This window comes from Mytilus galloprovincialis, chromosome 6 (genome assembly GCF_965363235.1).
Source record: "Mytilus galloprovincialis chromosome 6, xbMytGall1.hap1.1, whole genome shotgun sequence".
NCBI classification, from domain to species: Eukaryota; Metazoa; Mollusca; class Bivalvia; order Mytilida; family Mytilidae; genus Mytilus; species Mytilus galloprovincialis.
Window position 1 is genome coordinate 53,634,774 of NC_134843.1, and position 13,941 is coordinate 53,648,714.

At 34.0% G+C, this 13,941-nt stretch overlaps 1 protein-coding gene across 1 annotated transcript; it reads left to right on the top strand.

Moving 5' to 3' along the window:
* Window positions 1-8,846: 8,846 nt before the first annotated feature.
* Window positions 8,847-10,741, top strand: LOC143078613 (uncharacterized). The gene has a single exon (XM_076253467.1). The coding sequence runs from the start codon at window positions 10,064-10,066 to the stop codon at window positions 10,739-10,741; it is 678 nt and encodes a 225-aa protein (XP_076109582.1). The 5' UTR covers window positions 8,847-10,063.
* The last annotated feature ends 3,200 nt before the right edge of the window (window positions 10,742-13,941 follow it).

Consider the following 13,941-nt stretch of genomic DNA (forward strand, 5'->3'; position numbering starts at 1 on the left):
GTTCCTCTTTTCTTAAGTATAAAAGGATTTATTATGCATTTCTATTAGCTCTATTGATTTAAAAAAAAAATATCATATAAAAGCTGTAAAACATCTTGCATCCTGCTGAAGTCACGTTAAGCATCTGACTGTAAACCAGCAATACTGCATACTTGTTACAGATGAATATAGAATCAGTCCTTTCTCTTTCTTTTTTTTCTTTGTCTTAATCTTAAAATAGAATATCCAGAAAATTACTATCTCACAAAATAAATGGTAAACCAATAAAATCTCAATCGTTAAAGGAACATAATTTTCATAAATATCACTGAGAAATGAAGGTTTGAGATAAAATGCAATGCATTTTGGGAAAAAATTTGAAAATGCCTTAAACTCTTTTGAAAATATTTCATCCGCAATGATTTTTCAAATTGATCTATACATTGCTCATATGAAACTATGATATAAGTTTTATAAAAACTCTGGCAGGAGAGCACAAAAAATGTAATTTTCCATCTATACTACTGAAGGACGAGACCTATTCCGTTGAGCCACAACTCCTCTGACACCATACAAGGTCTGAAATATTTGCAATATAACGAATGAATGTATAATATTTGTACTTTCTAAATATGTTTTTGAAACAATCTGTTTAACAGAAAACGCCAATTTTAAAGAAAATATTCAAATTTAGAGACCATTATTGATTGGTTTCTTAAACGCTTTCGTGCATGCTCAGTCGACATACTGTACACACAATTTAAAAACTGTTTTGGTTTAACACTTGCCCAATATTGTACCACGATTTTGCAGGCATCTTCTAGTATATTTAATGTTTCCAAGAGGCATTACTCAATAACATTATTAATCCTCGGCACTGATTTTTGAACTTACCAAGATATTGCTAATCCCAACTTTGATATGAGTTTTATTATAATCAGGCAAGAATTGTACACTAAAGAGTTCCTTATACACCTTTTTCCAGTTCTAGTGGAAAGATATTCTTGATAAGGCTGATATTTGGTTTATGGTGAGACTATTCTTTCAATATATTTAAACAATGAATTGAGATGTGATAATTTTTTGTGACTTCACTTTTTGGTATATTCTGAGTTCTGGCATTTTGAACAACCTTATCTAGAAACAGAAATATAGATTTCACCAGTGCAACGAGTGTGATTTGATATTTCTGCACTTAATACAGTCACAGTTTTTAAAATATTTAAAAAAAAATGAGGCTGGAAGAGATTTTTAAATAATCACAATTCAACTGTTCAGAGTGAACAAATATCATCATACACGATTTAAAGTGATGAAATCTGTTTCTCTTATGATTTTTATCCTTCAATTTCAAAGATTTGTAGAAAATTGTGTTCTTTATATACAACGTCATCAGACATGGTCATCTTTTAACATGACGTCACAAATACGAAATTTCAGAAGAAACCAAGAAAATTTTACATCATAATAAAATGTCGACCAGTCATTTAACTTGCTAAGATATTTCACTAGTGAGGAAAAATATTTTTTTCACACCAATCAAGAAATGTGAAAATATCACAAAAAATAGAGAAACTAAGATTTATGTACTTTTAAGAAGTGAATGCAAAGGAAATCATACTTCTCTTATTAAGCCTTCACTTTCTAACATTTCAGTAATGCATGAAGGTCCAGGATCCTCTGTTTGCACCAGCTGTATTGGTATATCTATAATCTTGTGCGTTTCCAGTAAATTCGTCAATGGCCATCTGGTTATTTTGGGAGTGGATTTAGTTGGATTGTTAAGAAATTCCCTCCCCCATGTATATTCTTGGAAATTCAAAAACATCTCATTTTCATGACGGCGTTTCTGACCATTTCAATCCTGCTATCATCGTAGTGCTGTTGGCATATTATAGGTATACCTATTCAAGGAAATTATATCATTAGTGTTATTGCCTTCTAATGCTTTTAGTTTTAAGTTTTGTATGGCTTGATTGCTTTGTTTATATAATTGTTTTTGGAGGCATTGTTATTATAGATTGACATAAATAGGCAGAACTTCTCCAGTTTGTATACTTGATACTTAAATATTATTGTATGTTAGGTATAACACAGATTATAATGTGTACGAGCTGAAGCTGTCAGGGAGGTGTTCACCATTCAATCATACTTTACATTAGTACAGCTATTATTTTATAACATCTAAGAGTCCAACATATTTCTTGATATTCCTAACCGGAAGATTATATCGACAAAAGAAGAAGTATACTTAACAACAACATTATTTTCACTTACCTGTGTATTATATGACGTATTTTTTTCTTCCAATTTAATGTTTTTCTATAACAAAAAACCAACATTTCACAGCAGTTTTATACTTTTACTTTGATACTTCATCCCTTATTTTTATTAACTTTGTATTTACACTATATCACATATCAAATTTATTCGTTCATTGTGTGCTTATTTGTGTCACTCCGATTTTTGATTGAGTTAAGTCATTCCAATTGATATTTTATAGTGTGTCTTTCTATGTTGTGACGTTATACTACTGTTTCAGAAAAGGGAAAAGGTTTGATACCATTAAAACGTTTAATCCAGCTGCAATTTTTTGCACATGTCCTAAGTCAGGAATCTGATGTTCAGTGGTTGTCGTTTGTTTATGTGGTTCATAAGTGTTTCTCGTTTCTCGCATTATATATAGATAAGACCGTTGGTTTTCCCGCTTGAATGGTTTTACACAAGTAATTGTTGGGGCCCTTTATAGCTTGTTGTTTGGTGTGAGCCTAGGTATCGTGTTTAAGACCGTACCGTGACTTACAATGGGTTACTTTTTTAAATTGTGACTTGGATAGAGAGTTGTCTCATTGGCACTCATACCATCTCTTCCTATATATATATACGTATGTGTGCTGTTTGGTCTATTTTAACTATCTGTTTGGTTCAAATCAAGGTTATATACATGAATGCATTCATGCTTTAAAATCGGAATACAAAGCAATGGTAGTAAAAAAATAGACATCCTTTTTTTTAAAACCACATAGGTTGAAACTTACCCGAGGAATAGTGTTATCTCCTGTTATATCTAAATCAAACAATTCTATTTGGTTTTGACCAGCCTCAGGCAACCAAGAATCAGTTGAGAATTTCCTATATTTCCAAGTAACATGGTTAGGACGGTCACAAAAGAGCCTAAAGTAAAAAAAAAAATATCACATGAGTAAAACAAACTAAAAAGTTGCTCGTTTCTGGATCCTGTTTGCTTCTATTATATTAGGTTGATTTTCTAGGCATTTCACTAAGTATGAAATTATAGTCAGGGTCATGTCACATGTGACAGATTGAAACTTCTTACATGGCATCTTTATATAAAGTATTGAGCTATGAACCATCACTTTCAGCAGATTAACATGTTATTATCTTGCAATCTGAGACTCTTTGTCAAGGCATACAATAATTTCTTATTTTTTTTTTTGAATATTTTTTTTATCTGATATTGTCGGTTGTTTCCTTTATTCTTGCGGCTAATTTGAAGAAAATCGGATCAAAAATGCTCTATTTGTATTAAAAATCAGTTTTTGAAATTTCAAAAACCCCTTTCCAAAAAATTGATGGTTCAGTTCTGATTTTTCTGATTATTCCTAATGTTTATTAAAACTTCATTATCCAAATGATAAGTGTGAGAAAAGTGCAATCATTTCTAAATAGTGTGTACTTTTGCTAAGTATTTCTTGCTATGAACTGTTACATTTTAAATATGATTAATTTATTTATAAAAGAGACTCTAAGCTGTATAAAATACATACCAAAACTGATATTGGAAGGTATGGAATGACATCTAACGAAGAGAAGTGTCTAACCATGATTTGACATCTCGTACACATGCTAACACTTTCTGTTGTGGTTCATCATGAAAACTTGATTCTATTTCCTTTCGTAGCTGAGGAAGAGTCATGGCATAAACCCGTCGTAATCTGTGTGAAATTACTGAAAATCGTTGATCAATGTCCTTATGTGTATGTCCCTTCAAAAGGAAGGACAAATAAGCCTAAACAACAACAAACTTATCAATAACTAAGACATATTCTACATATATATAGAAGAAGGGAATATTTGTCTATGGACAGCAACCCAGCAACAAATAATCAAATCACAAACAAGCTACTTTCCCTAGTGACTCAAAAAACCTAACAGCGCATTATATACATGTTTTTGAATTCAAGGATCAAGAGTACAAAACTATAGGTTAAATTAAACAGAAATTTTTACATTTATATTGTACTGCTACATGCTTATCCTATTTGACCTTCCGATTTTTTGGGACTGTGCATAGATAAACTTACAAGCATGTTATGTGCAATAAGTTTAGTATGGTCATATTATTTTGCTATTATACAATGCACTAATAGCAATTACTGGTATATATAACAAGAGGCTCACAAGAGCATACATCACTCACCACTAATATTTTGTGTTAATCAGTATCATTAAAATTATTTTTGAATGTATGAATGTGTACTTAAACATGCCATTTTAAAGTTATTGTAATTATAGTGTCTGCAAACTAGATCTAACAGGAAATCATTGAACATATCTTTTTTTCTAAATGGGCCAACAAATATTTAATCTTTTTGTATCAGACTATCAAAAATATTTGCGTTGGTTTATCTGACATTTGTCTGAATACACAGTGTTAAAATGCATTACAAGTAGAAAGATAATATCATAAGGAACATGTGTATTACGTATCAAGTTGGTGGGACTTCAACTTCATCAAAAACTACATTAACCAAAAAATTTAACCTGAAGCGGAACAGACGGACGAACGAACGCACAGAAACACAGACCAGAAAACATAATACCCATAAATGGAACATAAAACAACTCTTAAGCCAGATTCCTTTGTAGAACAAGAGTCTTAATCACTACTGTTGAAGACAAAGTGTAAAGGTTTCAACCATATATCTAGATATATATAAATATATATATATATAACTCGTCTAAACATCAGCCAAACAATGTTAGATCTGTAAATTGTTTGTTGTTCTCTTGTCGGGATTAGAACCCATGCTATTGAGATATCGTGACACCAAATCGCCTGCACTGTAACCGGTGCGCTAGACCACATGACCACCTGGGCTTCATTAAAATGAAGCTTTCAGTAGCCGGGTGTTACCTTTTCACGTCAGTTTTAATCTAGCGTACTACAGTACATGATATATAAGGCATGAAGATGTTATTTACAGATCTAACATTGTTGGGTTGATGTTTAGACAAGTTGTATATACAATATATCACCATCACTGCTGGTGATCCGATGGATAAATCTGTTGTAGAGTTGTCACTGCTTCAGACGTACTTATAAATATATATTTAGAATATTGCATCAATACTGATTTTTTCCAGATTGTAACATAAACAATAAGCTAAAAAAAAAAAGTAGAGCTAAAAACAAGATGACATAAGGGACAGGTGTGTATAGCCAATCTGTTCATTTGTTTTATCCTCCATATCAAGTGAATACTAAATTCTATGTTGTTTTTAAATTAATGAAGCTAATTCAACCTCTGGAAATCTGCAAATCGGACTATATTCTAATGTCAATGAACTAGCTCATGTTCAAATAAATGGATATTTTGGAACTTCAACTTGTCAAATATATTGATCTGAAATCTACTCATTTGTACCATTTGTATATATATTTTAAAACAATTGAAAAATTGATAATAAAAATTATTATGAACATCAATTCAGTGTAATCATTTTTGACACAATTACCCTTTCCAGACATCACACTTCTTACAGATATGTAAATAACTTTTAAATTTTGCATGCATTATCAAATGATCATTATTGTTTGATTTGACACATTGTTTTTGCAATCTGGTAGAAATATTGTACAATAATTTTTATAGGATTTGCATATAAGGGAATACGTTGATCTGATTGGTCGAGTTGATCTTGACTTTGGTTATTTTTCGATAGACGACGTGCACCGAACTTCTTTACGTAACCAATGTAAACAAGATGGCGGTGATAATAACAACGACGTTATTTTTTTTTATTTTCACTGCAAGTTAATCGTTAAATAAAATATTACACATAAACTTTTGTTTGAATGATAATAAGAGTTTTTGCAGTTTTATTTTTATCAGACATCAATTTGCATTGAGTACATATTTTTGCGTTAACCAACTAATATATGCATGCGCCAGGCCGTTAACCAACAAATATATTCATGCGCCAGGCATATTCAATGACATCAAAATACAATTTACGTGTAATAGAGGTAACGAGTGTGAAAAAAATGATATTCCCTATCTCCAATTTAAAAGAATTATAAAGATTGGACGCCTTTTAAAGGAATTTATTGGTGTATAAACTGGACCAAGTCACTAACAAACATATCACAAAAGTCCTTCGGCGATTAATCCTATAATATAATAGACCATAACAATCGCTGTGGTGAATAACTCAATGTTTTATCTTTTCCTTTTACCTAACAATTATCAAACCAAATTTAAATTCATAATTATGAGATTTTGTAGTTTCAAATCCAGATAAATTTTGACAGAATAAAAACTGATTAAAATGTTATGGTGACTTACTGATCATCTTATATCTTATTACTTGTATAATTGATAATGTACAACTGTATACCTTTGGTGAGTCCATCCCTTAAAGTGTGGAATGTTAGTCTTTGACTGATCCATTCCATAATGATAATACTCATCACTTCCGTCAATTTCATACATGCTTCGTCTTTCTTCGTGTAGTAGTCTCTTCTTTCACTCCTATGAAATAAATTAGCATATGCTTCACAATCAGGTATATATTGGATCTAAACTAGCATTTAGTTGGGATTGAATGCTGTAGTTATAAAGAAAGTGGAGTAGAAGGAATGTACTACAAAATTGATTGAGGCATACAAATATATTGCTAAAGTACATATATAACAAAATATTTGAGAGGAAAATCGCAAATGTCATGTGTAAACAAATTAAACTAGAGGCTCCGCCACGTTGTCTTATTTATAGTTTATTGTATGGTATTCTCATTGGAAAACGAAACAAAAAAAGACAAGAGGCTTTCAGAGTGACAGCAAAGCAATTTTCTTAACAATTATTTGTGTCCTAGCATTTTCAATATCACAAATACCATAACTCCTGAACTGTTAAAGTAAAAATCGTCTCTATTAAACTCGACATCCATTTTGTTATCAGCATAGCAACATTTTTGAAATAGCTTTTTTTTGTCAAATGTAGTACAATTAAGAGACATTTATAAACTTAAACAATTAAACTAACAAAAGTAATGTGAAGTGTATCATATAAGATTTGGTTCAAGGGATTCAAGTTCAATGTTCAGTTGAATAACAGCACCTTTGTCTATCAAGGTGAACTTTCAAAAAAATTTCAACTGATTTTTTTAACAGCATCTTTTATTTTATGCATCTATAGTTTGACCTTCATGCATATGTAACAAGGATTTATATTCTTTGTCTAAAAGATCAAAAGTATTCTAAGGTAAATGAGATTATTCAATCAGATATGACAAGATTTGAAAAGCCTGAATCACTCAGCTGTAATATTTTGTGTATCAATGATTATATTTTTTGCTATTTAATGATTACAAATATGCACACGCTGTTTTCATTTTCTTGAAATTATAGTTTTTACAAATGAAATGGAACATTTGTCGAACAGCAAGTCATTAGAATTGATTTTGGCAAATGTTGAAATTAAAATAGCTACACTTTAACATGTCAGTGTGTCAAATATTGAAAGACAATTATCCACGCATGACTGAAGGAACATGGCCTAAATAATATCCATGGAAAAGAGATGTGCCAATGCTAATACAACTACTTACCAAATCCCATTGACTTATCACAAGTAGTTGCCTATACACAAACCTAAACACAAACTTATACATGTAAACTAAGCAACATTTCAAAGTCAATATTCTTCTGACAGAAATAAAAGAGAAGCAAAAACAGACAAACCTGAATCAAAGTTGGATGGTCTGTGTATCAAAATGCATGTAATAGTGACATGAATTAGACTTGGTACATCAGGGTGTGGCAAGGTGATTTGATGAAAATTGTCACATAAATATTTTAGGAGTGATGATCTTTGCTCCTCGGTAAAATTCCTAGTTTTATCAGTATAGTCCTCACAACTATTCGCGGGATCTCCTACTTTTGGCATTAATTTTATGTTTTTGAACAATTTGGAATATATTTCAAAATATCGAGATGCATATTGCTTCTATCCAGCATTAATTTTGAAAATTCGCCTTTAGTAAATTTCTGTGCTTGCTCTGATGTATCTTTGGGACAAAATAGAAAGGTTTGTGTGTTGTTTGTCCTTTGTTGATGAGTTTCATCAATCTTTTGAACATTAGTTGATTTTGTTTCAGAATTGTCTCTTCTTTTAGGGGGTTACTCTTTACATGAATTTCTGATGATTTCTTCTCTACAAATAAAATTAGATCTTTAGATAAAGTAAAATTGGGGAAAAAAATGAAACAATTTATAAACGTAAAATGGAATAAGCATTATAATGATAGTTTATGACTGAATATAGATCGTTACAAGTCTTAAGGTTGTAATAGTGATGTTGGGTTTCCTCTCTCATTCATTTAAACCAACATACACATTTATAGATAACACTTACAAGTTACATCCTCATACTCTGATCATAATGCAAATCATCTGAGAAAATAAATATTGTTGACGTGCAGCATAAAATAAAATGTGAAGTATGCATTGTTTAAACAGAATTTATGAGAAAGTTTTAAGTTTTAAGAATTTCCAATTATGAAAATAATGCAAAGTTCAATTCTGTAATCTGAATGTTATTCTTCTCTTGTGTGATTTTTTTCTTATGTTGAGCTTCAATATACATAATATATAGATTTGGAAACAATATCTACATTTATTTCAGTGTTTCTGTTCTTTACTCTGTAATGCGGGGTTCACACAGTGCCGATTATTGCTCCCGTTTGAGATCCGACAGCGTTAAGACATCAAAAATTAAAAAATCGGAATTCTATCCTTAATGATCTGCAATTTCCTATCATTGTCTTAACGAAGTCGTATACGTTCGTACCAGATTCGTACAGATCGGGAATAGGTCGGAGAGGTCGACCAAGCACCCCGACAGTTAGGTGCGTCCATTCGGGGGAGCTCAGCCGATTTTGTCAAGTCGGATTACAATCGTGACTATTTCGTGACAGTTTCGGCTGTATCGGATCAAAATCGTAACTCTGTCCTGGACGGTGTCCTATGGAACGGGGATGATCTGAAGAAATTTGTCATCGCTGTTTTTTTCCGATTTGTCCAGATTGCATTCAGATATTGCCGAATACGAACCGTCTTTGCCGAAACTGTTCCGGAACAGTCAGATTATTAATACGAAATTCGGCAATAATACCCACGTCAAAGTCCCGACTCTTACAGAATATGAAACGACTGAGTCCAGACAAAGCCGTTTGTAATGCGGTACACCAGACTGTAATAGGATTGCGTTCCGACATCATCCCGAATATGACGACAAGTGTAGGATTTTAGATGCGTGCAATTCAAGATTCAGATGAGCTGCTATTGTCTTAAGTAGCATGTGTGTGTGTGTGTGTGAGAGTGTCATTCATTGACAGTACTTTGACCGGTCCACCATGCAATGTGCTCGTATGCTCAGATTTCTACAGCAGGTTGCTCTTATGGAATTGGAAGAAGAAGAAGACCATCTGTTTGCCAATTATTATTTAAAAAGAAGGGCACAGCGATTCGGTAGAAATAGAAGATACCGGGTCAAGCCCTGGATATCTAGAAGGGGGCAGCTCGGCCAGTACGACACATTGATGAGAGAGCTGAGAGAAGAAGACCCAGACGCTTTCACCAACTACATGAGGCTGCCCATTGACCTGTACGATGAAGTGCTACAATGTAGCTCGAATCACACCCCGAATTACCAAACAAGATACCTGGTGGAGGAAAGCCCTAGATCCAGGACTGAAGTTTGCCTGTACAATGAGACATCTAGCATCCGGCGACAGCTACAGTAGTATTAAGTAGGACTTCAGGGTTCCCAGTAACACCATGTCAATGTTTGTCCCTGAAGTCTGCCAAGCCATCATTGATGAGTACGCTGCAGAGGTAATCGCATGTCCCACTACCCCAGCAGAGTGGAAGGAAATAGCAAATGAATTTCTCGCCAGATGGAATTTCCCACATGTGTGCGGTGCGTTGGACGGAAAGCAGGTTGCGTGCAAGTGCCCACCAAATACTGGATCTACTTATTATAACTATGAGGGTTTTTTCTCAATAGTCCTGATGGCCCTTGTGAATGCGGATTATAAATTTATCTGGCTTGATGTTGGGCCAGATGGAGCAGCTTCAGACGCTCAAATATATAACGAGTGTGAGCTGAAAGAAGTACTACAGAATAAGACCATTGGCTTTCCTGATCTTGAGCCACTTCCTGGAGATGACAGAAACATGCCATACTTTTTTGTTGCTGACAATGCCTTTCAACTGAGAACTGACATGATGAAGCCTTTTCCTTTTCGGAATATGACAGTAGAAGAAAGGATCTTGAACTACAGGTTGTCAAGAGCACGCAGAGTAGTGGAAAATGCATTTGGCATAATGTCTCAGAGATTTCAAATACTGTTGTCCACCATGCAACATTCTCCTGACAATCATCGTACAGGCGTGCGTCTGTCTCCACAACTTGATGAGAATACGCTACCCAAACATGAACATCAACCAAGTTGATCGTGAAGATGTCGAAAACGAAACGATCATACCCGGAAAATGGAGATTGGGTCGAAACATGCTGCTTGACGTTGTTAATGTTCAGGGTGCTAACCGTGCAACGGTGCAGGGAAAGAGGCAGAGACAATATCTCAAACATTATCTTAACTCAGCCGCTGGTTCTGTACCTTGGCAGATGAGAATGATCAACCCTCGCCGTGAATAAAGTTCATATGAACAAATGACAGAATACCATGATGTATATGTCTCATCTTGTATATATCAATGGGCTTTCAAATTAACAGAGGAGTTTCACTTGTGACATTACTAGTACTTATTTCATGGCATAATAAATAGCTGTTTAATGTTTATTAAAACTTATTTTTATTTATGAGTTAACTTACATGTATGGAAAGGAAAATTTAATCGGGAATTTTTCTTTAGTTTTTTTCTGTGATATTTTACAGTTACTGTGTATATTAAATGTTAAAAGGTTCTGACATCGGACTTCTTTTAAAAGAGGGACGAAAGATACAAAAGGGACAGTCAAACTCATAGATCGAAAAGAACAGCGCCATGGCTTAAAATAAAAAGACAAATATTAGTACAGAAGAAACAACATAGAAAACTAAACCAAAACTAAGCAACACGAACCTCACCAAAAACTGGGAGTGATCTCAGGTGCTCCGGGAGGGTAAGCAGATCCTGCTCCACATGTGGCACCCGTTGTGTAGCTTATGTTATTACAAATCCGGTAAACGGTCTAATTCGGTAGGTCACATTCATGAAAAGGGAAGGGTATTGTAGTTACCACATAAGTAACATATACGATTATGGTTATTCTGTAACGGTCAACCAACTCGTGATGGCGCCCGTAAAATTTACGAAGGGATGATTTCAACTTCACCTGGAACTCTTGGTTTAATAGCTTCCTTGTGAGCAGTTTTGAATTGAGTTTAACTGTGCGTATTGCTGTATTTTTGTTTATTCTACATGGGGTAGAGGTATAATAGGACGGTTGATTTCTCACAAAACATGTTTATTCCCGCCTCAGTTTTGATGTGACGTCCATTTTCACTGAACTAATACACATTTTTGTTTTCAGACTAGTTGAAGCCGGCCTTCGGATTCGGCATTTCTCACTATGTTAAACAACCATTGGTGCGTTGGACTGTTTTCTGTTATTTGGTCAGGTTGTTGTCTCTTTGACACATTTCCCATTTCAATTTTCAGTTTTATTCTGTGAAACTAAAACACATTAGTTCCAATCCTACAATTGTTTTGGAATTATTATACAGATTTAAGAGATTACTTCAAGATTTAACGAAGAACAGCAATTAAAGCGCTGTATCAATACTAAAATGTAAAAAGATGTGTAAGTTTTTGTCTCATGTACATCTTTTTTTCCTTGCAATGTTCTCATACAAGTTTGCTGTAATATCAATACAGCATATCATCATCCTGATCACCCGAGACCACGGTTGAGGTCGTGGCAGATTTTGGCCTACTCTGACCAGACGAGGAGCCATGATGTACGCAAAGTGCAGGTGGTCTTGAGTCCTCCGTGGCCCATGTGCCAGTGTGAGATTCAGAGTAACCTCCGTGATATGCCGCACCATAACCAACAAACCGCTGCGACTGCATGCTGTTAAAATGACAGAAAAATAATACAATATAAGTAAAAAAGGCTCCGTGGAGACTTATTTGGCCCAGTGGGTCTTGAGAAGAAGATCAAAATATGAAAAGATAACAGACGGACGACGGACGCCAAAAGATGACAAAAGCGCGCTTCATCTTTTGGCTCTGGTGAGCTATATATGATATAAATATATACATTGACAAAGTTTAATAAATGCAAACAAAATATGTTTATATATACAAATGTATCTATTCTTGAGATAACTTCTATTATGTGTGCCGAGTCGTTCTTTCACTTTAAGGTCAGTTTGTAACTAAAATTGTGATATTTAAAAGCACCATTCCTTCAACTGTTCCTGATCTGATACCTTGATTACTAAAATATATGCTACATAGTTAAAGCTTTATATAGGATCTTCTGCTGTATATGTTGTTCTCATTTACAAGCTTATAGGAACTATCTTGTTTTAAATATCTACAACTTTTTATTTACTTGTTACATCTTACAAAATAAATCCAGATTATTTTTGCAAAGAATTTCGCTGAAGCCGTTACTAACGCCGTCTTTAACTTGTAGTGAGGTGATAGTCTTTGAGATGAAGAACATCAAAACCAGGCTGTTCCTTGGCTATTTGTGATTTTTTTTTTTATACAGTGCATGTACTGATTTTGGGTCTGGGATGAATAGCCCGTATCCTTTGTTTTTTTCTTATATATATTTACCGAATTTCGGGCGGCAGGCTTCTCAGGCGCTGCTCCTGGGAATGCGAAAAATGTCCAGAGGGTCGGGCAGCCAGTTTACCATACCTCGTTCGAACACTGTCGTACCAGGTCAACAAACATCTAACTGAAAATACAGAAAAGAAAAGCAATGTAATTAAAAGAAACATATAAATGCTCATAAATCTCATAATTAAATTTCATAACTAAATCTCATACCTATCTACAAATTTACACCCCAAATAATCTCATAACTATCTTCACGTGTTACATTTTACATTAATCTAAACATTTAACACAAAAAAACATTATCATAACTAAATCCCATAATAACTTACTATCTCTGGAAAAGGATTATCTATTTTAAATGGAAACAATCTGTTTATAGCTGTTTGTAGAAGTGCTGAGGCTGAAGTGATTATCTACCGTCGCACTATTTTTCTATAGGACGGGACTGTCACGTGGAACGGTTTCTAACGGATTGTTTCCGTTGGAGTCGGTTCACTGTCTGGTCACTGTCGGGTCACTGTTGGGTCTCTGTCGGATCGCATTCGGCAACTTCGGGATGCTGTCTGGACAGAATCGGGCTGTTTTTACCTGGCCAAAGATATGAATCAGATTAGAATCGGATTGAGAACGGGATAATCGGGACAAATTCGGCTGAAAACGGCTGAATCTGGACGCTTCCTGAACAATATCTGATTGTTGTCGTGATTAAATTATTTTCTTTACAAATTTTAATTAAAGTTTGAATTTTCATCCACGATTCACAGGATCTTGATCAGACTTTTGACAAATTTTAATCGGGAATGGTCCTGTCAAGGACGGCAGTAAAAATCGTGAATGTGTGACCCCAGCTTAAA